This window comes from Dermacentor silvarum, chromosome 7, assembly GCF_013339745.2.
Source record: "Dermacentor silvarum isolate Dsil-2018 chromosome 7, BIME_Dsil_1.4, whole genome shotgun sequence".
NCBI classification, from domain to species: domain Eukaryota; kingdom Metazoa; phylum Arthropoda; class Arachnida; order Ixodida; family Ixodidae; genus Dermacentor; species Dermacentor silvarum.
In genome coordinates, this window is record NC_051160.1 from 11,206,963 (window position 1) to 11,234,724 (window position 27,762).

General features: G+C 46.2%; 2 protein-coding genes across 2 annotated transcripts in view; one reads left to right on the top strand and one right to left on the bottom strand.

Moving 5' to 3' along the window:
* The window catches only part of LOC125946826 (nucleolar protein dao-5-like), a 57,182-nt gene extending 54,279 nt beyond the window's left edge, over window positions 1–2,903 (top strand). Inside the window, exons 3-4 of the mRNA XM_049670911.1 lie at window positions 133–749; window positions 2,414–2,903. Coding sequence (XP_049526868.1) covers window positions 133–749; window positions 2,414–2,762 — 966 coding nt within the window. The 3' untranslated portion in view covers window positions 2,763–2,903. The remainder of the gene's footprint in view (window positions 1–132; window positions 750–2,413) is intronic.
* Window positions 2,904–12,383: 9,480 nt separating this feature from the next.
* Window positions 12,384–27,762, bottom strand: part of LOC125946827 (uncharacterized) — a 28,266-nt gene continuing 12,887 nt past the window's right edge. Inside the window, exons 6-8 of the mRNA XM_049670912.1 lie at window positions 21,519–21,568; window positions 16,775–16,930; window positions 12,384–12,392 (exon numbers count right to left, since the gene is read on the bottom strand). Of these exons, the coding sequence (XP_049526869.1) occupies window positions 12,384–12,392; window positions 16,775–16,930; window positions 21,519–21,568 (215 nt within the window). The remainder of the gene's footprint in view (window positions 12,393–16,774; window positions 16,931–21,518; window positions 21,569–27,762) is intronic.

Here is a 27,762-nt window from a genome sequence, read left to right on the forward strand (position 1 = left end):
AAATTTCGCATTAGGGAGTATCGTAATCCTCAGTGAATTCTTTTTATAAACGTTTTTCTCTCTTTTTCTTGTTAAGCTAGTACAACTCGGCTACGCTATAACTTCTCTGAAGATCGGTGTTTCTGCCCCAAGGTACAAGCAACAGCAGCTCAGGAATGCCGATCATCGGTAGCGACAACGCCTGCAGCGCCCTCTGCGTCGTCGCCGAGCAAGCAGCACGTTCACGTCACCATGAGCGACCAGAAGGAAGACGGCGTCGACGACGAAAAGGCGAGCGCCGTCGAGGCCCTTGTGAGTACCAAAGCCACGCATCGTGTCTCGCTCTCGGGTACAAACGTCCGCAACCGGGCCCGGAGCCGGCCGTCGTCGAGCCACCTGGGAGGCAACAGCGGGGGTCGATCGCCGAGCGGCGACACGTCGCAGGCCTCCGGTGGCGGCAACGCTCGCAAGTCGGCGAGCTTCACGCCAACGGTAGTTCGTGGCTGCGGCGGCACCGGCGGAGCTGACAAGGCGAGCATCACACTCAACCTGCCGAATGGCAGCTCGGTGATCAAGTCGTTTCCGGCGTCAGCATACCTGGACGAAGTGCGTTGGTTCACAGAGGAGCTGCTGGCCACGGTGCTTCCCTCCTGCTTCCCGTTCACCATGGCACGCACCAACCCGCTGCGCGAGTTCTCGCACGAGGAGTACCGCAAGACCCTTGAGCAGCTGCATCTGGCGCCGTCGGCGGCGCTCCTTGTGTTGCCCAGGTGCGATACTCTGTGCACATGGCCTCCGAGATTGCCTACGTGCGTGTCCTCCAATCTCGGTGGCTATGCTTTGTAATAATTGTGGGTTCGAAGCGGCGCAGCACTGGAGTGGGAGGTACGGTGCTCGTGAGCTAGGAGACACGCGACGCTGGGCCTTGCGTGCTTTCGAATTATTAGCCTCTAATGAAACGCAACACTATTACGTTATTGACGAGACAAGCGGTAACTAGCAACGCCGATTTCTCGCCCTATCGCGAGCGGCTTCTCCGAACATGAACAAAACGTAGAGGAATCAGATGCCAGCATCGTGGCATTACGCAACCACGATATGGAGCGTAAGATTTTCGTACTGTACAATATGCATCCTGTCCTACCAACACGTACATCACGAGAGAATTGTGAATGGCTGGGCTAGTTGGTGCGATATTTGTATGAAGTGGAGCGCTGGTGCTGTAAGGAAAGGTAACTGAGAAGTTGGTCAATAAGTTCTACTACTTCTCTAGCAACCCTTCCGTTCTACAGTAGCTAGAATTTTCAGTGTCGCTACTGATCTCCCAAACAAATAGGGACAAATAAACACCGAGGTGTGGCGACAGACGAAAATATTGAAAAGCGTCAGTCATGGTAAACGGAACCAATGCAAGGCTCCAGAAAACACATTAAAAGAGCCAGACGAGCTAGTTCACTTCGATGTTCAATGTTAATAAAATTGCAGAACGTATCGTAAAATAATCGACTCTAGTTGGATTGCTCGATCATTCACTTTCGGGAATATGTGTACCTATCCTCAATCTATCTGACATCACATCGCCTCCAGGCTCGGCCAGTTTAGTGCCCCGCCTTCGGCATCGGTCCATCTACAGGTACCATCGCCTACTCGCTCTCGTAGATAATGAAGCATCTAAGGGTCGAATCATTCTTTGCCTTTATCCTGCCGTCGTCAGGCTATCATCGGCATGCGGTCGTCATCTTGTCACACACACGCTCGCGTCACGCACGCCATTGCTCGAATTTCATGGACACGTTGCCCCATCTGTCAATACTTTGCGCAAATCCAATCGATACTAGATATCGTGGGTAGCTAGCTATCTATAGTCGGATACAACTTAAGGCTGCAGTGATGCCCCGCCCACGCCCTCATACCCGCCTGTCACTGTTCCTCCTCGAGGCTGCAAATAGTTCGCACTTCAAACTTTCCCTGTTACCTAAGTGAGGCGGTAACCACAAAAGTAAAATTATAAGCGCTTAATTTTGTGCGTTTTCACTCGTCTGTAATAGTGGAACGTACAAGTACGACAAGTACAGTCGTATCAAGTACGACGCCATTTTTAAAAGGTCGCATGACGACGATTTTGTTTGCTTCTGTGATTGGCTGGCGGAGTAACACAACCCCGCGCGGGCGGTGTGCTTTTGTTGCCAACGGTTTTTCTTTAGTTGTATCCTACTATAGCATCGGTTGGAGTTGTGTGAAATGTTTCGCTAACACTGATTTCTACTTCAGTGCGTGAGATTGTGCAATGACTTTCGCTTGGGTAGCACTTGTCAACATTAATCAGAAACGCTTTTAAATAAAATAGTTCTAATCGGTGACTTTTTGTATTCTTTTCTGTAACACCATTACAACTTTGAAACTGACCATTGAATCCGCGTTCCGTGTCCCGCAGATCTGCGGCACAGGGTGAGAGTGGGGCGGTAGCTCTGCTCCCTGGCGGTGTGAACGGTGAGCCGGCGTGGGTCGCCATCTTCCGGCTGGTGTTTGGCATGTTTGTGGCCACGCCGCTGTCGCTCATCTGGAAGCTTCTGAACTGCCCGACCGACCCGGCGACGGCGGCAGCGCGCGAAGCATTCCTGTCGAGCAGTCTGGGCAGCTCGACCCTGTCGAGGTTGCCGCCGTCTGCCGTCGCGACCGTCGCGACACCTGCACGCAGCGTCAGCAGCGGCAGACTGTCTCGTCGAAGGGCCTCCAGCCGCGCCGAAAACTTCGACATCTTCAGAACTCTTCACGAATCGTAACACTGTCGCGAAGGGAGATGTTGAGCGACGATCGACGGGCGGACAATTCGAATGCGGGATGCGTATCTCCTGAGACCGTAAACGTTCGACGGATTTCAAGAGCGTATGGTCTCTTGAAGAATGAGTATAAAAATATGTAAAGACGGAAAATTCATGCTGTATCGTCTATTCGATAAAACTCCTTTTGCAAGAGTAAGTACTTGGTTCGTATTGACCTCTATTTGTGAAAAAAAAAAGTTATCATCGGCGCAAACAAACTGTAGGCCTGTCCAATGAGTATATACTATAAAATATTTGTACACCATTTGGGATTTATCTTGTCTCGAGAAAAGGTAGCTGCGACAGACGACATGACAACAAGATAAAATGACCTTAATAGTTTATTATTAACTGACAAACTATCGTGTCAGATATTCGGATGTATACATATATAGTCAGAATTCCTTCAGTTTTCATCTACGCCTTTTCAGACCTCAAGCTGGCTGTCGCGTACATGTTTTATTATTTTGAGGACTTGAGGGTAAGTGTGTTAGTTACGTCACAAACCGGCTCCTTAAGTGTGTGTTAACATTTTTACAGTGTGTAGCGATCGCAGAGTGTTAAATAAAGGAAGTGTACGCAATATTGACGATTATCACTGGAGAGCAGTATAAGCAATGCACAATAGGTGTATTTTTTAAAAAGTGTCGTTCGGAAACTCTCAAAAACGGAAGTAGGCAAGCTCTCTAATTGTTCTGAGTGTATGCGGGCAATGATGCACAGACAGCACATATCTGTCGAAGGCAGATGAATGAGCAAAATGAAGGGCTGCTCGTCTATGGCTATATTTTCATTCAAGCAACATTGTTCTAGATTATTTACGGCTGACGTGCGTCTAGTAAGATGAAGTGTTCTGTTTATTTACCCAAAGCAACAAGCATGCGATAGTAGTGTAACCATGAGAGATAGAAAGACGTTTATTAATTGAAAAAAAAAAGTGTAGCCATGAAGAAGAGATATAAATTAATGTCGACCACCTGGGGTTATCTTGACGTGCATCTATAGAGCTCACTGTACGAGCGTTTATTGCGCAGCGTCTCCACAGAGTGGGCATTATGGAGAGGGAACCGAACCAGCCCTGCTGCGATAAATGCTTTAGGACGGTATCCGACAAGATAATTGAATGCAATGACAAATTTATTGCGTGTTCAAGCGAGCAACTCTCCGGTTTTTTGTTGTAAACTGACTTTCATCTCAAGTTTAATTTTAAATGCGAAGTATTTCTTTGCCCAGTCGGAGCCAAGGTCAGAGGAAGGTCACGCTCAAGGACGTGATGACATTTTGATGACGTCTCCGAAAAATGTGGATTTGCGAGAATTACGGAGGTCCGATTGGTCAGTACCAGGCAGTAACAAACACCGCGCGGCGGCAGGTGATGCACATGAGGTCCAACACTAACATGCCGTCGTTGCGATTGCATCGTCGTCATTTTATTGCCTTAATGACATTGTCACCATTCTTTTGTTGTCATGTCATCGTGCCTTGGCGTTACAAATGCCACGAAAATGTTACACACGGTGTTACCATGTGTAACATTTTCGCATATAGGATGCAACCTGCAAGACATTTATACACACCTTTATTTGCCGTCTGTGTTTTCGCATGTTAATAGAATTTACTATGATAAATTTTAACTCTTAAGCAATTGAAAATAATGTATATCTGTTATATGCTGTATATTCATAAATGCCATTTGTAGTGACTAAACACACTGCTTTGTAACACTGATTGTACATTTCACCTTCCACATTTTCACTTATACTCTGTCATTGATTGTACATTGCACACACTAAAGTGTACAAACTTTATTTTATTATGTCACCGTTGTCATGACTAGGGGCAAGAACCTTGTCAAGCTGCAAACAAGCAACTTTTAGTTCTTGTCCCAGCGTTCATTTCTTTTTTTTTTTTTTTTGTAAGTGAATGAATGCCAAATGAAAGCCTTTCCGCTGTTTTGACCAACGCTCCTACATTTTTTTTTCCAGTTCTCAAACTGCCGCGCGCCGCCTGACACCGCCTGATGTCGGTTTTGACTCCGTTGCTGTCACTGCGTTGTCACATTGTGGTCATCACGCTGTTGTCGTCATGTCATTGTCGACATCGCGTCTTCATCACAAAGTCGCCGTCATGCCGTCGTAGCGATTCCACTGTAGTAAAAGCACCGCTGCCACACCTTTGTCGTCGTGATTCCACCTTCGTCATCCCTTTGTCTTCGTCGCCACACCATTGTAATCATTTTAGCGTAGTCATCAATTTGTCGTCGTCATTCTAGCTCCGTCATTCTCACACCAGCGTAAGGTCTCCGGCCAGCGTCCTCACGCTTCTTCGTCACGAGAAGACTCCCCCTTTCGTGGGCGTTCTATGCGGCCGCACGCGACGGGCTCTTTATGACGAAGTGGCAAGAGATGGACGCCAGCCAATCAGTGGTTCCCCCGTTACACGGAGGAAATGTTTTGGCGTCACCCGAATCACCACGAGCTAAGTGCCCACTACGCGACGTACGTGGAGTTGTCATCGACCACGTATTTACCAGAGGGGTCCAACTAGCCACTTGCGAGTACATCTCGTACGCATATGCCGCTACCGTCAGTGCGGTTGAAGAAGCGTCGAAGAAAGCACCGAAGAATATCACTTCATAAATAAACACATTGCCCAGACATTTTGCGTCGTCTATACCTTTCAGAAATGCTTTGCATGACATTGATAATCACCAAAGATGGTTTCTGTCTTAATTTTCTTTTTTAGGTTCTGCCATATTATTTATTCAAATTCGTTAAAAATAGACCTAAAAGGAAAATAACATTTCTTTTTGTATTTTCGGCACAGAGCGCAAACCAGCAGTCAAGCGATGCACAGTAAACAACCGCGCCAAGGGCTTCAGACGCGGCTGGCTCAGCTGCTGCACTGCAGAGGCCCGACGTGGTTTGACTGCGAACCTGCCCCCCCTTTCCCGCTTTCTCGTTTCAAGCAACGAAGCACAATTTTATCATCATGATTTGCTTCAACGTGGAGTTTGATCTGTAGCTAACGGCTAATTATTTTTACTTCTTTTGGAAATGTTCGAAGTAACCGAGTGCATCACACAACTCCCAGATTCAGTATGACATCCCATTGAAAGCGCATATTTACGTGTTTATTTTGTACTAACAGGTAGAAAATCAGGAGTATGCAATTGTTTGCACTAAAAAAAAAAAGAAACTTCGCAAGAAATAAGCAGAGGAAATATTTTGCGTCCGATGAATGTCCAGAATAACATTATACGCGTAGAAGGTGCACATAAAACACAAGAAATGCAAACTTTGAGCATATAGAAAGACCTAGCTGTAGCGACATTGGCGTAGCCAGAGGAAGGGGGGTGGGGGCCTTACATTACATTATCGCCTTACAAGTTGATATGGTAGGCTTCGAGAATTTCACTCTCCGTCTTGCCCTTACCCCTACTAAGGATTTTAACATTTGAAAAAAAGCGGGACGCAGCCGCATTCCCGACAATGGCGAGGCAAAGTTGCTCCATCAGAGGTGTTCCAAGAATTGTAGTGTTCTCGCAGCCTCTCATTAATACACCGGCTTGTTTGACCGATGTAAACTTTTTCACAATTCAGCGGAAGCTCGTACATCACACGTGTCGCACAAGAAATGTAACCGTTGTCATGACACGAGGGGAATCTATTTCTGCCGCGCGCCACACGTGAGCAAAGGCCTGAAAGTTTGCATGGAGCAGAAAAAACAACGTCAACACCCTGCCTCGTAGCAACTTTCTTGACGTTGTGGGAAACCCTATGTACATAGGGTATCACTTCAAGTCTTTTCCGTTCAGCTGCTGTTGGGTCAGCCCTTTTTCGCTCTCGCCTCTTAATCTTTTGCAGAAACGTTTCTGCCACTGCGTTCAAAAGCGCTTTTGGGAAACCAGCGACAACCAAACGCTCGAACTGGTTGTCAAAACTTGATTTTATGCTGTGGTGGCAACTCTCTTGCAAGGCATTGCGAAAACAATTCATAGCAATCCCTCTCTTAACTACTTTAGAGTGTGCGGACGCGTACGGTAACAACGCCTTCTTACTCCTCGGAAAGAAGCACCAGCAGACATGGCCATCGTCAAGAAAAGTTAGTTGAATTTCTAAAAATCTAATCGAGTGGTTAGTAGGCAGTTCGTGTGTAAAGCAAAGTGCACTCGAAAAAGCTTTAAGAACCGTTAAGACCTGGTCTACTACGACAGGCAAGGAGTCATTCGGTGAAAGATTTAAAATAACCAAGAAATCGTCAACATATCTGAAAACTTGGCACACACGTTTTATCAAGAAGAGAGCCTTGAAGTAGGTTGTCAAACTTCGCTAAACATATCTGGCATAGGACTGGTGCAACGCTAGCCCCTATACAGATTCCTTTCTTCTGTATGAAGAGGGAGTCCTTGAAATCTGCTACGGCGGAGGAAAGGTGCACTGTTAACAGTTCCAAGAACGCATCAACAGAGACTCCACAAGCATTTTGGAAGGCGACTAGGCCATTCTGATCAATCAGTTCACGCACCGCGGCAAACAGTTCACCATGAGGTATGCTGTAAAACAGTCCTCTATATCCACTGAAAAGGCACTATTGGCACCAGGAATGCCGTTACTGAGCACTTCAACTACTGCCGTAGCGTTCACTACACTGTAAGGGTCCTGCACTGAAAGGGACTGCAAGTGAAGCTGCAAAAACTGACCCACCAACTTCTGCCACGTGTCTGCCTCTGTCTCTCGAAGCCTACCATATCAAATTGCAAGGGGATAATTGCATCAGTTCTACCTCTATCACACTGATGCAGAAGGAACTAAGTTTCCTATCGCACTGGCGTTAGCAACGTTAGCCACCCTAGCAACGTGGCGTTTTGCAATCAGCTTTGTTTGTGTGTGGGTGTCGGCTTTTGAGCTGCGCATGCTCGCTTGGTTTTTCCTGGGAGACGGGGGTTTTTCAATAAAGCACAGTTGTTAGTCCAGTAGTTGTGTGTGCCACGTCTCTTCTCTGTCCTTCGTCTTTTGACTGGTTTTTCACTATTCAGTATGTACCAACTGACCCATATAGCTACTCTACTGCAAGAAAATCCTACAGAACATTGATTTGCGCACGCCAAATATATACTATTGTTTATTGAGTTTTGTTTGGTTGCATTTATTTTTCTTTTTTCTCTCCACAAAATGCGTGACTTTTATTGCAAAAAAAATTGTGCGCGTGTCTGAATTGTTTGTTTTTCTTTGTATAACTGCATGAATCCATAACTAAAGCCTGTGGCTAAGGATCCAGACGGTGTCGCATATCAGTCTTGTATATTGATCTTTATTATTATTATTATTATTATTATTATTATTATTATTATTATTATTATTATTATTATTATTATTATTATTTTATTATTATTATATCAAGGACGGGGTTGCTGGGCCAGGGAAGCTAAGAAACCGCCTCACCAAGCAAGTCGGAGGGTAGGTAGGTGAATGGCCTCGAAGTTCAACCAGAAGCAGAAATATAGGAATGTTAGGGGCCGCCGCGCCGTTCAACGACCCGGTGAATGTTGAAGAGTGTGACAGTGACTAACGGAAAATCAGTTTGAGAAGGGGATTGGGGCGATGGATACGAGGAAAGGGGGGGGGGGGGGAGGAGGCGCATAAAGGGCGTCAAGAAGGAAATTGGCGTCTCGTCACTGCCCGGTCGTTTAACACCAGACGGCCGTGGCAAATCGGCCGTGACCAGTCAGAATAGATGGGTGTCAGGAGACACGACACTTTCAAATCTTTCGGAGCTACTGGTCCTTCTTTTACTGCGAACTACGGATGCCGTAATTTTCACAAAGGCTTGTAAACATGAAGCAGCCTGGCTTCGGACTGTCTTCCTCACCAATTCCAGAGTGTGATCAAATAACAATATGCGCCGTGTGATGACTACAATACCATGACCACAAGTTGCTTCCAAACATCTCTTGAAACAAGTCGGACAACAGGTCACCGAAAGTGTGTGAAACTTGTTCTAGCGTAAAAAGGCTTCGTTCCTGTATATTTAAATCTAGAATAATATAGCTTGCCCGTAACGCCGCAAGCGCGATCGAGTGATAGGCGACTTGCAAAATAGTACCCGCCCTCTTCCGTACGTATACCCGTAGACGTACCACTCACAAGAATATCTGACTGGAAAACAACAGTTAACTCGACTGTTACTTGGGCTGCAACAAGTCTGACCTGCAAACAATACACACGATAGTGCGCTGTCTTCTTTTTGTTTGGTTCCCTTTTTTTAGCGCTGATCGTTTGTCCAAGTCATGTACCAGCTAGGTCATCGGTATACATTATATAAATGCATCAATTCGTAAACGAAATTTTAGTTATTTTTAATATCAATATTTTCAAAAATAGCATAAGGATGATATCATAATTTGATGCGAAGTGGTTGCACGCCTTAGCAAAGAAAAACTTTTGTCAGAAGTTAGGCAAAGTGTTGTTTCTCCAATGCAAAAACATGCATAAAGGCAATCTTGTCCGGGGAGTGCTAGGAATTGTTTTTGCGTGGCGATAAACCTAAATAAATAAATAAATATAGAGAGAGAGGTGAAGGAGGGAGAGGACTGGTAGTTGTCGGCGGAGAACCCCTCCCGAAATAAATTTCTGGCTACGCCACTGTGTTTACGCATGTGTTTGTGCAGTGTATGCATATTGACGTGCGGTGCGCATTGCATGCGTAACCGCATAGGTATATACATTAGTAGATTATCCGCATTTTTTAAGTGAAGTTGAAAGAAGCACCTCGGCAGAAGCAAACTTGAGAGGAGAGGAAAATGAGGAGGAGCCAGAAATAGTAAGCGAAGAACAGTCTCAGTAAAATTTGTGGCTTCTCAAAGGAGCTTTGGTAAGAAAATTAAAGCTCGAATTTATGCCAATCTCGCACTATACGCTAGCGTTGCCGGCCTCGACGGGAAGTATTTCTACAGCACTTACAACGAGCGCTACCGAAGGTCAGTTTCCCCAGAAAGCATACACTTGTGCCTAAAGCGCAGCCCTCTACCTACGGTGGGGGTAGGGGATTCCTTTTTCTTTTTCTTTTTTTTTGAGAATTGGTGCCTTTTTGGATGGGTGGAGGGTACGCACTCAAATTGTTAATAGGGGAGTGTCGAAGCATGCAAGCGTAAACTCGCTTTCTTGTGTTCCCTCTCCGAGAAGTAACCTGGCAACTCGCCGTCCACGTTGATCCCCGCAGCTACAACACGGTGAACTATAGTTGTCTGAATCACATCCCTCAACACCTACCCCTATGACCAAAAAGAAAAAAGAAAAGAAAAGAAAAAAAAAATATCACGTACCTTACTTATCCCTGCCCAAACCTGTTTCCAACGCATTATCTGAACACCATGAGATGACAGGTCATTACACAGAATGGGACTCGGGTGTCCGTTACGGCCACGCAGGAGCTTATTACCTTCGCGATTACTGCTACATCGCTGCATATTTCAGACGACGCGCCAAGCGATGAACAGGGCACGTGGTAACAAGGAACACGCACGGTCCCCGGAACGTCAACTTTCTGCCTTTTTTATTATATTTTTAGATTCCTCGCGAGTGTTTGTTTTAGTTCACTACATTAGGGGCCGTTTCACGTGACAGTATTCATCGACGAAAGTGATTGGCTTTATCAAATCACGCCATTCGTAGGCTTCGGTCGCAAAGCGGCTTTCCATGTCAACCAACTTTACAGCACTTTGCAAATGTATGTTTCGCGCATCTCCGTAAGCTGACTCTTCCGCGAAGCTCTCGTCCACCGAACCACTTTTTTACATTGATAGACAAATACTAAAGGTTAGTGCTCCCGTAATGACTGCTATCTCGTGTCGCATAAAGAAGCCGGTTCGTGAAGTGTTCAAAGCTGAACTGCGACAGCTACCAAACGTCCCAGAATGGAAGAGGGACAAAATGAAAATGGACTGCTGGTACATAAACAGCCGCGAAGCGCATTCCTCGATAGGTGGGAATGTAGTTCTGCGAAGCTTTCCTGGCCAGCCAACTTGCAAAGATGTTGGAAAGTGCCCATTGTCCACTGACGACATCGAACGTGTCTCCTTCCATATTAGGACTCACCCCGTGTTACACGTGACTGACGATGGACGACAACCAATGATCGTTGTTCCTTTTCCTGAACATGCAGTCGCGTGCTCGTGGCCAGCAATTCGCGTTGTGGGTCAGGACAGAGTAGCAAATTAGGCTTACCTTGCGAAAGAACGATGCGGCGGGGGTCCCCAGCAGCCGGGCCTAATCTGCGCACGCTGCACACTCACGTGTGCTTCGCTCGGCGAGGCCTGACTCTCTCTCTCTCTTTCGAGAAAGACGAGACGCACTCTCCACACCTCCAGCGTGAGCTTCCCGCGGTTTGCAGATGAGGCGGCGGCGACAAGTCTTGCGTTTGCATGACACGCCCTTTTGCTTCTCCTTTTTTTCCCCCTTTACTTCGTTTCTTTTTCTTTCCTCACCTTCATCTCACAACCCAACCGCCCTTTCCTTCTGCCTCTTTTGTGAACTTTCCAAGCGCCGCGTCTCTGTGTGGCGCTGCGTTCTCTTGCTCTGTTTATCGCTCTGCTGCTCTTCAACACCAACTCACACGCAACTGCTCATAGTGCTCTTTGCCACTTGCGAGTACGGACCGTGAGGCATATTCATTTCTTCTCATGTTCGCGTTCACCTTGCAGGGCAGTAATAAATCCGTGACAATCCTCGGGAATCCTGGTGTGACAGCGACGACAACCGAGCGTTCTTCAAAGTAGCCTCATTATATTACGATGCTGGCCTTACGTGTAGTGCGCCTGCCATGACTGGTTGGGTTGTCCGCGGATGTCTTTGTTGGAGGATTATTTATAGGGCTGGAAAGAAGAAACCGCAGAACAGAAGCACTCCACGCAGGATAGCGAGTTTGTCTGCATGTAGACCACAAAATGAAAGAAAAAGTGCGTTTTATTGGTACGGTTTTTTTCTTCTAGGATGTTCGTGTGGAACTTGCGGTATTTCATTGCGAAAAAAATTATGTGCTTGTAACAGTCGTACATGTTCAAGTTTATTTGATGTCACACGTACGTACACAATCTACACGATGTCGGTGGCCAAACTGTAAATTGGCGTGACTTGGTATGTGGCTAAATTATTGCGGCCGTGGTGCCGGTAACGGCTGTCGCTTGTATAGTACTTTGCGATTACTGGCAACCTTTTGTACTTGATCCGTTGTTATCACTTAACGGCGTCCTGCCGAAAAGTACCTGGCGAAACAGGGAATTGAACCCGCGACCTCATGGTCAGCGGTGGAACTTCAGCGTTCGCCAGGCATTTGAGAACACGATTTTGAATCGCCATATACATTAAGATTATCATTGTATCTCTCTAGCAGCCTAACTTTCTCTTCACTAACCACTCGGTCGCCTGCCAAGCACATCTATTCTAGGGTATATCAGTTTCCAGCCTGGCACAGGAGATAAGTCGTACGCTTTCCTTTACACGCATACCACATCGAATTCAAGATTGCCACCTTAATTCTTACGTGCCGCCAAATCCTCTCTTTTTTTGGGAGAGACAACAGCTTTTAGCCAATCTGTACCAAAGAAAAGTTAGACCTGCCATTGGTAAGACGCGCTATACAGGCGGTTGAATTTCTCCATGCCGGTGGAAGCAATTGTTGGTGAAATAATTAGGTTAATAAAATTGGAACAAAGAAACCGATGACACCTAAGTACTTCTTATGAGCTGTGAATGCGAAAGCATTAATGTCCAATGGCAAGCGAGCGCGTTGAGACGCATGTCCTTGGCGCGTTTTGATTTATCCTTAGCGAGGCGCAGTTAGAACGCGGGCGAGATCTTGCGTGGACAAGGAACGCGCGGATAACACAGGCTTCCGAGAGCGAGGGTGACGTGGCGCCGCGGCGATTCCCTCACGCAACACGTGGCGCGCGCTGCAGCATGCATGTGTTTCCTGTCGTCTGCTCTGATCCGTCGAGGCGCAATCGGGACGTGGCGTCGCAGCCAATGGGAATTTAGGGGCCGTCTTTCGCCTGTCGAATCGACAGACGCCGCCTTTTTCGTTCAATTGGCCATTTGATGCTTTATCCATTCTTGCCCGAAATGTAACAGAGCGATGAATTGGGCTAGTTGGTGTATACTTTCATTGTTACTGCGCTATGTATGTACAGTACACTCTAACGGGAACAAGATGGACACTGAATGGGAACGAAGACATTCAGTGTCCATCTTGTCCCCGTTTTTGTGTACTGAACATAGCGCAATGAACTTGTCCGAAATGTCTGATATTCATGAATCCGTCACTATGTTATCATATACAATATTGGATGCCTGGGCTTGTTGGCATTGTGAAATCAAAGAATGCGAAAACAACATGGACACGGAGACAGGAGATGGACACTGTGCATCGCTGGGGTGTCCACCACAGCGATGAACACCAAGAGCGCTGTGGTGTTCACCCTCTGCCGCCGTGGCCACATATATATTGCTTCCGCGCCTCTTGGTTTCACAATTCTCAAATACCTCGCGCAACCGGTATATACACAGTGCCACGGCGACGCGTTGCTCTACATACAGGTGACGCTGTGTCGCGAAAGGAATGGACGCGGACCTTCCCGTTTCGTAACAAGCCTCGCTGATCCCACTTATTGTTCCGCGGAGTATATAAGGTGTCTTTTCAAATGCTCGGTGCGTAACGTACGACGGGCTCACATTCCGACGGAACACATTCGCAGGTTCTGTCTCGCGTAGCGTACGAAAGTGTCATCTCGTCTTATTCCGTGACGAACCGGGAGCGAAATGGAATAAGAAGGCAAAAGAACTGTAACGGGCGGAGAGACAGGCGCGCCGTCTAACACGGACGGCTGCCCGCCTATTATGCGAACTCTTTTTAAATTCCAACGTGTCTTCGCATTGTCGACGAGCCTTTGAGTTCCGTTGCCGCCGCACTTTATACAGTTCTCTGGCTTCGTCTTTCCTTTGAATAGAAAAAAAAAAAAAAAAGCGAGTGAGGATAAGTGTTCGGTCGGAGACCGAGAAAGTCCGGTGAGCGTGAAAAGTTGGTCAGCGGACGCGCGAAGGAAGCTGAGCTCTGTTCCTTAGATGGAAGGGATAAGGAAGGACAAAGCGATAGAGTACCGTTTTTACTCGTACGCAACGCTACCGAGGGTATATATAATTCGAAAACATTATATGCTCCATGCATGATGCGCAAAATCAGCCGTCCGTTGTTATCATCCGATGGTACCAGAACCCACGTGACCAAGTGATGACGTCACGTTCCTGGCGCTGGACCTGTTGCGACTCGCACTGCGAAATCCCGCGGTTAGCAGCCACGGTGTCGGATCTGGCCCACTCCCAAAATTGGATTAAGGTGGATTAAAGTGGATTTAGGTTGGCACAAGTTAGAGCAAAGTGGATTAAGGTGGAGATTTAATTTAATGTGATAACTTAGACAAGTCCTCATGCGGTCGCATCCAAATCACGTAAGGATACTTTAGTGACTCAATTTTAGCGCTGGGTGGTTAATTGATCAACCTTCCGATTAATACATCATAGCTTTAATAACGGTTAATCGGTTGGGGTCACATGAGCAAATCAGGGTAGCATACCGGCACAAAAGTTCTACTTTTTTATGTTTCAAAAGTGAGGACGGGCACCACAGACTGAGTGCTCCGGTTAAGATGGCACCTGTGTGCCTGTGCATGCACTTCATTCAAGCCTCCGCACTCATCCGCACTCAGACGAATATGCGAATAAACTTCTTGTTTGATCCTAATGCTACATTTGTGGTCTTGATAAGCAACTTTTCATAAAATGCATGGTAATGACACGTTCTGTAAGTGATTTCATCTGAGTAAGTTTGATATGCCTTGTATACAGGGTGTTTCACTTAACTTGGGCCAAATTTAAAAAAATATATATATGCAAATGCTACGTAGCTGCACAGAACCGAGGTAATGTTTGCCGTCGCTTGGAGGTACTCAGATTATTTTTTTTTGCATTCCGCCTAGTTACATAATTAGTCTTAATTAATTAATCAGCTTATCAAATATTATACTGGATGGAAAGTGTCAATGAGGAAATTGGAGAGCAACATGAAAAAATCTCGATACAGCTTTCTGTTGCTCAATACGTGCTACATAAAAGTGTTCTTTTACGAACGTGAAAGATGCCCACGAATAAACGCAAAATTGCCGCGCGACTGGCCGCTCGAGGCACTTTGCGTGTATTCGTGGGCTGCTTTCACGCCCGGAAAAACCCTTTTATGTAGCACGTGTATTGAGCAACAGAAAGCTGTAACGAGAGTTTTTCATGTTGCTCTACAATTTCCTCATTGACACTTTTAATCTAATTAGAATATTTGAGAAGTTGATAAATAATTAAGACTAATTATGTAACTAGGCGGAATGCCAAAAATAATCCAAGTATCTCCAAGCGACGGCAAACAACATTGCCTTGGTTCTCTCCAGCTACGTAGCATTTGTATATTTTTAAGGTTTGGCCCAAGTTAATCTGAAACACCCTGTATGTCCACTCAAGCAAGCTGCTGCGCGTTTTTTTTTTCCTTTAACGTTTATGTATAAAAATATCAGCTGGGATGTTTTTTTAGCTCGCGCACATAAACCCATGCAGCAATCCGAATAACAGAATAATTAATCGATGAAAAGGTGCCGATTGATCGGGCTAAAATATTTAGTCGATACACAGCCCCGTAAATGTAGATGGACAGATTGAGTGGTTGATTAGAGTTACAGTAGGAGCTAGGGGCACTATTGCGTGCAATGCGGACGCGCGTCGAGAACGTGCGTCGGTATGACGAGTATCGTTTGTTGGGAAATGCTAAAAACTCGGACCCGGTACAGGCCGACCGTTCTACAAGCGGCACTCTCCGGTACTGCAGTATTTAACAAAGGCGTTGCCACACATTCCCACATTCGCCCGTCTACGCAGAGTCAGGTTTGCGATGCTTTTGCGTTGCTTGCCTCCTTTCTTGCTCGCTTCCTTTTGTTTTCTCCTCACAAGCCCCCTTCGCGACATCAATCCTACAATCACGGCCCCATCAAACGCGTGCTTCACCTTCTCGTCGAGAATGGTTGCGGACGTGCCAACACCGCGATGCCCGATACTGGATCCAGTGGGACTCTTTGTGATCTGAGCTCACACGTACGCCCTGAAAGTACAGCAGACAGGCTTTTTTATTCTTTTTTGTTCTCTCACATATTGGTAGCGGCGCCGTCAATGACGGCACGAACGCATATGTCAACTACGAATGAAAGCCGACACCGCCCAGAACGGCCGAGATTGGGGTTGTACTAGGTCAGTGTTTCACCAGCTCGGCTGGCAATGACGAGGCGTTAGCGACTCTGGCGTTATACTTACAGCTTTTCAGTCACACCAGAGTAGCGAAACTCTGCACCTTGTTTCGCAATACTATTCTGGACAGCCACGTTCAACCACGTTGTCGAATTCGCCATCTTCTCGGCTATGAATGTTTTGCTATACGCCCTGTTTGACTGACTAGCAGTGCCCGTGGTACGAGTACCTGTATGAGTTTTCCGGCTTGCGTATGCTTCGTATTACGTTCAAGTGGATATGAACTCCTTCTCCCATAGGAGGCGATATGTAGCTGTGAGACATGTTCCAGTATCATGATTTCGCTTAAGTACAAACGCAACAAAACTTACCAGCAGATGGAGGCCTGAAGTGATTAAATGCGGTCGACGAACAAGCAATGCCTCCGGAGCCAACGTTTCAGCAAAGGGACTTGTATACGTCAATGCAGCAACTGCTATATTTGCTAACGAAGCCCACGTTTCGACTGCGGTTGCTGCCCGGTGAAGCCGAGTTACCCTTGTCGAAACGTTGGCGCCCTTGTCGAAACAATGCGCAGCCGTGCATTGCCTATTGATATTTCAACATTTTCAACAAGATATGACGGACAAGTGAATGAAATACGAAAAACGTTATATCGGTTATAAGCGGCAACAGCTTTATTTCAGACTCCACAGTCGAGCATCTACCGCGGCGTGGCGCGTCCGTGTCCTGTCGCCGAATCAGTAAAACGGCAAACCGATGATATGCGAGCCGGTGTCGCTGTTCTCCCTCTCCTCCCTGCACAAAACAATAGGCGGTAGTTCGAATTTTTCAGGGCTTTTAGCATAACCGGAAATCGTGTCCAGGAACAGCGGAGCTTGTTGCTACATATGATCAGCAACAGTGCTTTTGGATTAAGCGTTATTTTGGGGTAGCAGATTGTTGGAAGCATGGCATCTGAGATCGGGCGGCAAGCGCTGTAATCCCCTTCAGTTACTTTGTAGAAAACTATGCTTACAACATGACCTCCAGATACGGGTGGCGAGCACTGCCTGCGGATCTCGGAGGTCATTTTGTAAGCATAGTTTTCTAATGTAACTGGAGGTAACTATGACGCTAGTGTCTGAGGCAACTGTAATATGGCGACTTAATCAGCATGGTTATGATGTGTAGTTTATATGCATAGATTCACCTAAACTTCCTCTATCTGGCTTCAAAATAATTCTATATTGACAATTTTCGACAAGATATGTCATATATATAAGTTGAACAATTCGCAATGATTTTGCAGGTGCACAAGATCTCATTGCCTTGCTATGCTTTAAAAGAGTATATCTTATTTTTTTATTATTATAAAGCCCATCATATCAAGCAATAAAAACTCAGCCACGGAGCGTAAAGCCCCTATCGCGCTCCAGTTCCAGTTCCAGGAGAAAGAGCATGGCTATGGAGGAGGGTAACTTGTAATCGTCCGTAGCTTTCTACCAAAAGCTTCACACAAATTGTGGTGCGAATGTTTTACTGTAGCTGTACCTTAAGCGTCTGCAAAATTTGTCCGAACCGTTTCAGGGACCCTTAAATTAAGACCAGCTCCCACCGGTTCAAGTTATCTTTTCTCCCGCTTTCATCTGCTCTTTCCTTTATTAAGTATACGACCGATCGCGGGCGATCGCCTCGATCGCCGCGCTCGGCGCGACCAGCGCGATCGAGGCGCGATATCGACAGTGGCGCCGCCTGCGTCGGGCCTGCCGTGGCAGACGACAGCTAACGCGCTACCAGAGGAAATCCGAGGAAAACTTCGATCGCGCCCTGCGGAGACGTTTTTGAGGCGCGATTTTGCTTCGTTAGTCAGTAACTGGTCTTAATAATGCCGTTTTGGAAGTAGCAACGCGACGATGCGAGACGGCGCAAATATCAAGTGTGCAACAAGCGTTTGCGCACGCCGGATGGTAAACAAAAAAAGCCTTTTGCCCTCGCCTTGTCGGTTGCGGCAACTTAAGGCGCAGCAGCATGCCATCACAACGAAGTTCTTGTCCCTAACACGTTTGATCCGTTTGTGCGTACAGCACTTTCGTCGCACAGGCCCGAGAATGGCAGTCGGAGCGCGCTGGAAAGAAAAAAATATACAAAAGCGCGACGCGAACTTCCACGTGACACGGATTGGCCAATGGGGGAGCGGAGGAGGCTGGGGCGACAGGAGGCGGCTAAGAGAGGGCGAGGAGGAAGCGCCGGGGTGAGCGCGGTGACGGCAAGATCTAAGGATGGCGCTACCTTTATAAATATAGGGGATATAACGGAGCGGAGGGCGGAGCGCGCGCTGTCACGTGGGGCGTGACGTCGCTGCGCCGTTGCTACAGACGCTCCTCTCCGCTCCTCGCGCCGTTGCTAGGGGAGAGGAGGAGGAGCGCGGATGCCGGCGGAGTTTTCGGAAACGTCTGCGGCCTCAAGTACGACGATTAGGCAGATCCACGTGCTGCCCATCGTTTTCATGGCGGCTGGGCGACCGAAGTGCCAGCCAATCTCTGGTCTCAGAGGCCATAGCGCACTCTTGGAGGCCATGGTTCAAAGAAAAAAAGACGTACGCGCTTTGTCAAAAGCATTCACAACCTTCACAAACTTAGGCGGCGCCACGCGGTATATTCGTGAACCAGTAACGCGATGATTAGCTTCCGCGGAATGGGCGATTGCTGAAATTTTAAGCATGGAAAGAACTTCGGACGACTTGCCTATCAATGGCCTTTCCTATGTAGGTGAAGTGTGGAATATTCCGAGAAAACAGATCGGTGTGCGCACTAAACAGAAAAGAGCTGTCAAAGATCGAGTGACATGGAAAGAAGGCCACACGTGGCAATACTACATGCAGTGCGCCTAATAAGAAATGAATGCATCACGAATCGCCCGCGTTCGAAATGCCTGTCGTGTTGTTCCGAGTCTAAAGCACCCGGAAAATGTAATTTTCTACGATCTGGAATAGCCCCCCCCCCCCCCTTTCCCCCTTCCCCGCAGTCGCTGCGTGCCCGTCTCGCTGTCTTCGCTATCCATTGCATTCCCGTTCCTTGAATTCCCCAATGACAGAAAAAAGCAGAATCGGAATAAAAGGGGCACTATTTCTTTAAGGATGACTACTTTGACCTTCCACATTGTTTCGTCAGCTACTGGCCGTCTGTCAAGAAGTCGCTGTTTCCTGATCGAGTGCAAAAAGGTACATCGCCGGGAATCGGATATAACTCGTAATGCGCTGCGGCAAAATATGCCGAGTGTGCCGGCCCGCGGAAAACACAGAACCGAACTAAATGCCATAGTTCATTTATTCGTGGCCGCGTCATTTTACGGGCAAGTCCGTTGCTTGTCTTCGTGTCAGGCATGTTTGGCATGTGGAGCGCGAAGAACGTTTAAGGTGCATTAGAAATCGAGTGCCAGGGCTTCCAACTTCTAATACTTGTATTAAGCAGCTCCTATAGCATGGCAACCTCGAAATCGATCGTTATTGTAGAGGAAATCTTTACCTCTGCTGGCAGGTAATACCCGCTGTGAGTCTAATGTATTTGAGAGTACATTGAGGACCGTCAACTGCACAATACAGTTATCGATCCTATATTGCATAACCCAGTGACTGCGCTCACTAACTGCTAAAATTTTCCTAACCAATGTTTAAGTTATTAACGAGCCATGCTGTAGGAAGCGTTCAGAAACACGGGGGATCGAACGTATATCTGGCAAATTTTTTCAGGTTATAGAATTAGTTATAAATGGGGTAAAAGTGCGATGAACTTCGTATACTTAATAAAGGAAAGAGCAAAATGAAAGCGGGAGAAAAGATAACTTGAACCGGTGGGAGCTGGTCTTAATTTAAGGGTCCCTGAAACGGTTCGGACAAATTTTGCAGACGCTTAAGGTACAGCTACAGTAAAACATTCGCACCACAATTTGTGTGAAGCTTTTGGTAGAAAGCTACGGACGATTACAAGTTACCCTCCTCCATAGCCATGCTCTTTCTCCTCAACTCGTTCATCAAGTGATCGGGGCTAAGCTCCGCCTTCACTGGCGTGTCTACGTCATGATGGGACGTCGTGTCGTCTACTTCCGGTTGTCTTGGAGCCAGCGCGCGAAGCCTCTCCGCCAGCTGCTTGGCAGTCGATCCCAAGCGAGAACTATCGAAGCAGCGTGCGTTGCGAGCATTCTGTCCCAGCGCCGAGCGTGTCCGATATTCCGATAACCACAGGCGAGCTGGGCGTTTTGACGGATGGGTGGAGGCCTAAACCCCTCCATACTACCATTGCTGTGATGAAGGAGCTTTTGAGTGGCCTGATCGGTTAGATCGGTCTGCATGGTCCAGCCACCTGGTGGCGCATAGCTTAACCAGCTATACAAGGAGCTAATATTGCTGTAACCAAGTGCAAATCATTTTAAGCATTAAAAAAAAAGCGTGTTCACGATTACGCTCCTGCCAAAAATTTACACCAGCAGCAACGAGAATACACTTGGGTACTGCTATATTAGTTCTGTGTTTGGTTGAGCTCTGTGCCACCAGGTGGCTGCAGGTGGTTCACGTTTGCGCCTCCGCTCATCCCGTAAAACGCCCAGGCTCGGTCTGCTTGCGCTTGCGTTTACCCGAATACCAGACACGCGAAACTATATTGTGGTAGTTATCCTTCGACGTGAAGTGACGGCCGCAAACGCGTAGATGCTGGTGCCGTTTGGTTACCGACAACCAGCGCTGTAGCCACTCCGCTCGCATGTTTACCATGCAGCGGGACACGATGTCGCAGCTTGACATGCCGCCGATCGTTACGGTTGGCGCCCACAACGCAAAGGTGAACCATGGTGCTAGCGAAAAGACAGATCGAGACCAACACAGACCGCTCAGCTCGCGTCAACACGGAGCACGTTGTAACACAAGCAAGCGACACTTGCTGTGTGCCGGAAGTACTTGAGTGCAGTGATACATTGTCCGTGTGCATTCTCTTTCTGTTACTTTCTTTTTTTATATAGAAACAAATTAACTAGCATTACAACTATTAAGAACAACATTTGTTCACCATAAGGTTGGAAAAATTATCCATGACGCGGCCCGGGCAGCCAATTGGGTAGCTCTCCCTATACTGACGTCATATGTTCACCACTCGTCACTTGGTCAGCGGCGGCTGAACACTCAGGGGAGCGGTGCCACTGCGATCGGTAGCGATGTACATTTTTAACACCTTATAATAAATAATACGCTGTACGTGGAGCGCTTAAATGCGTCACTTAATAATCAGAAGGGCCAACCCTAACGACTCAATACGTTCGTACAAAATCGTTTCAGGGTCCCTTTTAGGGTAGTCATAAGAGGTACGGCCATATTCAGCGCAACTGAATTTAGAGATAACAACAGAGGGATACAAACTTGGCCCATATGTCTTCCGTCCACGGAATCTCCTTTGCGTTGAGGCACTCCTGCAGAAAGTTACAAGGAAGTCACAAGGGCAGGGACCGGTACAATCTTGAGCGATATATATTAGAGAACAGAAAGTTTCAGTTTGTCCGTAAACTTAATAGAGATCTTTAGATTAGTATACTCAAGCGACACCCAAGCGTTGGGTGACGAAAACTGCATTGTGGGCCCTTTGCGCTCTTTTGGGCTCGCTTTGGGTTCTTTTATTTGTACACCCGACGGTTTTCATCCCCCAACGCATGCTCACCCTAATCTAAATCTATCTGATACGCTTTACTGATTACCGCGTTAGGGGACCCCTGAAATGTAGTAGCATGATGATGGTTATGATGATGATTTTTGGCATCCCATTTGAAATGGGGCGGTGACAAATAGTTACCTAGCCTGCTTGAGTTATTCTATACGTGCTTTTCATTCTAGCATTTTTATATACACCTCCCTAATTTTTTTATTTACTATTCCTGATAACTTCTCTATCTCCCTTATATCGCTACCTACGCCTGTAACGGATCCGGTCGTATTAATGTCTTCCCTGCTTTTTTCCCACCATTTTCTGACGATAGCGACATATTGTGACGCTTTGTCCAACTACAATTATTTTGAAACGTTTTGTTTTGCGTCAGTCTTCTCGCCGAGGAAATTTATAAAAAGTGTGAATACTCGGGCTTGCTGTGTACCGTGTGTCCCAGCTAACATTATCCAAGCTGTCCGAAAAAGAAAAATAAAGAATTACGGTGTAAGGTAAGACCTACTGTGTTCGGTCGTCCGAGGTATGACGATCGAATACCGTAGATCTTAAAATCGTATCTTTCCAGTGCTTTTTAAAATCTTTTTTTTTTTTTAACCACTTGGCTAACGTTAGCTGGGACACCCTGTATAGTACGACGTTCAGAGACGCCTAACGCCGAAACTGAATGATATATGGAAAGGACGTGACACATTAGCGCCAACCCTCAGCAGTAAAATATTTTCTAACGACATCTATGCACACTTATATATGCATCGACAACGTGACATGTGCGGATCCGGATACGTACAAAGAAAAGTTCACAGAGCGAGTGAATGCTCAGAACCCGAGCGCGTTTGTGTTCCCACAAGTAATTAAAGCCCCTTTACAAGTCATCTGCTGTAAAGCCCAAAGGTAACTGGAGACCACGGCCGCCCGATAAAAACACACAAGGTGTGTTTTATTGCGATATCAATTATATGGACACCTGAGTTGTGGAGGGGTCACTCCGGATTTGGAATGCTTCCGGAATCACTCCGCATTTTCAAACGCCTGAAATGGAATGGGAATGGAATGATGACACTATAATGTGACAGACTGAATGAGAATGGAATGAAAGCCCGAGATTTCGGAATGGAGTTGGAATGGGCACGTAGTCCCGGAACGCTAGGCGTTGATTTTAACTGAGGCTACAAAACTAGTAAATTTGCTAATTAGACAGAACTAGACATGTCCATTTGCTTTTGACATTTCTCAGTTTTTTACTGAATACGGCGCTTTCCTTATCTACCTATATACAGATGACTACCTCTGCCACGCTAATTATAAACCACACGTCATTCTACACAATGTACATTTCCGATGACCTGGAAATCTTTCTTCGTTACAAGTTGAAGTGCCATTTAAAGAACATCCGCTTTCAGTTACAGTTAACTATTTAAATCTTAGATCGACATTGTTAGTCATAGTTGGTCAGTGCTAAGCTGCTAAGTGAGTTAAGTTGTCAAGAATTATCCGATTTAGCGAGAGTAAGCTCGGCCTACGACAAATAGATGCAGAGCAAGAACAGCCACGTTGCAAATGGTTACACCTTGCACGATCGAGTCCACGTTGATCTGAAAAGTACGCCATGTCTTTCGCTTTCTGTCAAGTATCCAGAAGGAGCGATAACAGGCGCCAGTCAGAGAGGCGTTCTGGAAAATGGGGCCAGTTTTAGCGTGCCACTAAATGCGAGAGAAAGAAAGGCACCTGACTTCAGAGATTCTGCTCATTTACTACGACAGCAGAATTTTCCTACATTGAAGACCAGCACCTTCTTGCTTCTTTCTTCCTGAAACAGTTGTACTCGCCCACTACGGCAGACACGGTGTGATATTACTTTGTACTTTGCTTTACACGAATTGATTATAATGCGAGAGATCACGGGGCAAGAACGTCCTGAAGAGATGAGAAGCCACAAAGCATGTTTGTTCTCAAGCGAAAATATAGTACGTATCATTTTTTGTTACGTTCTTAAAGGGCCCCTACAACGCCGTTTTCGTGTCACCGTATTTGCTCTAGATCTATTCTCATACATGACACAAAACGCAGAACAAAATAAATGATGAAAGCTGATCACACACAAACCCAGGTTATCGGTCAGACAAAATCCAAGAAGGCGACCGAAATGAAAGTTACCCTCCGCTCGAATTTTCGCGGCCTTAAAGTGCACATTTTAGTCTTCCATGATGTCACATGGAGCCACCCAATAGCAGCGGGGCATCGTTGCAAAACCAGCTCAGCCTGTTGATGGCGTTCCATGGCATTCCAATAGCCTCAGCGATAGGGCGGTGCGCGGGCCAATCACGGAGGTCATGGCGTCACCGTTATGGTTCCAACAGTTTCCACGAGGCGGCAGTTGGCGCGCCAAAGTGGTCGACATTAGAGTTGCTTAATAATGGCACATTCGGGTGGTCGTGTTAGAGCGCTCTGGTAGTGCTACAAAGGTCATGCAAAAGAGTTACTAAGCGTTACTGTTTGCATAAACGGGTTCCTCTTATGATAACGAAGCGGGATCATCACTTCCACACCCGGTTATTGTCGTAATACAGCTTTAAAGTTGTTTCTCATCACTTTTTTGGCACAGCCAGAGCGCTGTGAAACGACCACTCGAATATGCCATTAGAGTTACATTAGAATAACCCTATACTCGGCACGTGATGCGTCGTTCCCGTGGCTGCAATACCTCGCCCGCGGGGCTATATGATGCTTGAAATCACCGTAAAACGTAATGCCGTAGGTTTTTCTTTCTATTTTCGGTGCTCGCAATATCCTGCGATCGTAAATTCTACATTACACTTTTGACCAATCATCACAGCGGCGCTCTTTATCGCCAATCATAGGGAAAATATTTAATTTACTGGAATTTGAAGAATGGAGCGGACCAACTTAGCCACTCCTGGAGTGGGAATTGTCCAACTCTCACTATTCCGAGGAGTTAAAAGGAGTGCAATTACAGTGATTCCCACCCTCCGGAACTGGGTGGGAATGGAATTGACGGACACTCCAGGCAAATTTTCGCCGTCGTCGGTGGCAGTCTCATAAAAGTTGTTGCTGGGCTAGTCGATTCATGTTTTACCTTAGACCATATATGGTCGCGTAGCGCAAATAATGATTGAACAATTGGGGATGAAAAATGATGAAAAATGATGAAATAATAATGAAAATTAGCGCTCCCTTTGACCCCGTCCCTCCTTCATTATTTGAGCTAAGCGACCATGTGGTCTAAGGTATAGCACACTCTCAAGTTCCAGCGATCGTCACACAGGACGAGAAATCAACCGCGTCGCGTTCCAGCAGGAAGCGCGTAAGTAATTTGTTCGAATACTTTAATTAGCATTTTTTCTGCTAGGGGTGCTCAACGCGGCTAAATATTTGGTCTGTAAACGTACACGTAATAACCGACAAACATAGTTAACATGTCATTTTTTTTTGCAAAATAAGCAGATCATTGTTTTTGTGTGACTTCTGTTATTAAAGTCTGTGCTTTGTTACTTGAATAAAGGTTTTGAGGCCTCATTGACGTGTGATCAGCAGCAGCCCAATCGATCGCAGTCCGTGCCGTTTATCGATTCAAATTGTACGGCGGTAATATTGGCGAGCGGGGTGGTCGTTTCCTTTGAGCAGCATCACGCAACTTCGTTTTAATTTGATAAAAGTAACATCTCAGCCAGTTTATGCGTCGAACATTCGATAGCCACCACTAAGCGAACGTGTTTAAAGACGGCGAATTTTATTAGCTGTGGTGTTTCACTGGCATTACGGCTGCACGGCTTTCGTCGTTAGTGATCTGCCGCGTAATGACGTGTTGCTTGAAACAAAAAATTGCCCGCCAATCCACCCTGTGAAGGTGGTTGGAAAGCGAAGCTTTTTACGCCACCCTCACGGTGACTGCGGCGCACTTGATATTTCACACACTACAACGTAACTTTAACCACGGCCTTTATTATTATTTACTTCACAACAATGTTCACTACTGCTTTATGATCGGTGTGATATACACTACTAGACTACCCCATAGTGGGGTAGTCTAGAAAATGAACCGAAGCAGTTACTAGGCTGGAAGGGTTTCGAATGACGTCAACCCTCTTTCAAGCAGCTGCATAAGCTTTGCAACAGCTGCAATCTAATCTTACGGACCGCGCCGAGCCTGTTTCCGTTGTTTGCCCGCAGCCCTTATCATGCATCATGTTGGCTCATCACTTTGAAGCTTGTTTTTGTGGTTTTTCTTGCGAAAACGAGTGCTTAGTTATACGCTGAATGCCTGAATTTAAGTAAGCTATACTGCTATACCTGCAATTGTTAGCGGTTCGTCGGGATCGTTTTTTGATTACAACGACGGACACGACAGAACCCTTGGCTGGTAGAGGTACAAAGCTTCGCTTTAAAAAGTGCTAGCAAGCGCGAAAATTCATCGCTGGAACCGAGCACAGTCTGCTGGAAGACTACCCACGAAAGCGGATTAAATTTACAGCCCCTGGGCGTGTGCGCTGTGGAATAAAAAAGAAGTGCTTCGCATTTTCAACTTTGAATTTCTTTGCGTGCGAGGCGGACAAAGCACATATTCCTGCAGTCGATTCTTAAAAGTGGAAAATAATAATAATTATCGAAGTTATTGCTCTTCAAAGGCAATTCAAAAAAGGCTGTTATTATTTTGCCTCGTTGCTAAAATTCCTAACATGAAGTACACGTCAATAATAAATAGTTTTGGCTGTTTCTACATAAATGATACATCGCGGTAAATTCACTGCACATTAGTGGCAAATATACTTTCGGTGATGCAGTTATATTAATTGCATTTGAGACATAATAAAATTACTGTGTTCATTACTAGCATCTGCCAGAAACAACTGTCATCTAATTGAGGTTTGACTAAGTAGAGCCCACACAAGGACAATATTGAAGGAAATGCACACTCAAAACAGTGTTGTGTGACATGAATCACAAGCTACTTTGGACTCTATTGTCTCTGGACGTACAAGTCAACAGCGAATATGTCACCATTGAAAGTAACATCAATTGGGGCCAGAATCCTCACAAGGTATGTTTCTGAACACTTCATCTACAACCGTGATTTGTTCATTTTTTGGACTAACTTTCATTTCACCATTTTTTGCTTCCATGTTTGCATGGTTTCATCATTTCTCTTTTCAGGAAGACGGACAAAAGAGAGATTATTGGCCTGCAAGCTGCCCACGCCAAGCCATAAGAAGCTTAGTGGTCACCCTAATGACAGCAGGTACTCATGAACTATGGGTCTCATCATGATATGTTTGCAAGTTTACCAGATTAGAGGGGTGTGAGCCCTATCAAGAAAACAGCAGTCTACAGTTTTGTGTCATACCGACCGGGAGTGCTAAAATTTGACATACAAGCTTACTTGCCTTTGAAGCCGTGTTATGACAAACGCAGAAGTAACATGTTGAGTCCCAACTTGTTTCTTTTCTAGTCATTATAGCACTGACGACCAGAACAGAAACAATGTAGCAAGCTCCTGCTTGCTAATGCACAAACTCTGTCATCTGCTCTTCGCAAATCAGCTTAGCGGGCATTACCACCAACTATGACATGCTCCCTCACAACAATAATTTGTTACATGAATTCAAAGAATTTTAAAACAAAGCGCTCAATGCAAATGTGAGGAAATGAAATTTATATTGACTGAATCTCCGGCAGTCACTCTTATATGGTTCATGTAGTGTTAGCATGGAATCAATAACTAGGCTAGCCCTGCACCGTAAGATAAGAGATCGCTAGAAAACGCGAGCTCCCACAACCGGCCTATTCCACACTTCACCGACGTCACAAATCACTCAAAGCAATTTTTGTTTCTCTTCAAACAGCAGATGACAAACCTGAGCACAGTGTGTTCCCAGAAAGATCATGAAATATACTCGCAGAAAAAGTTCGGCTTAACATTCGCCCAATCAA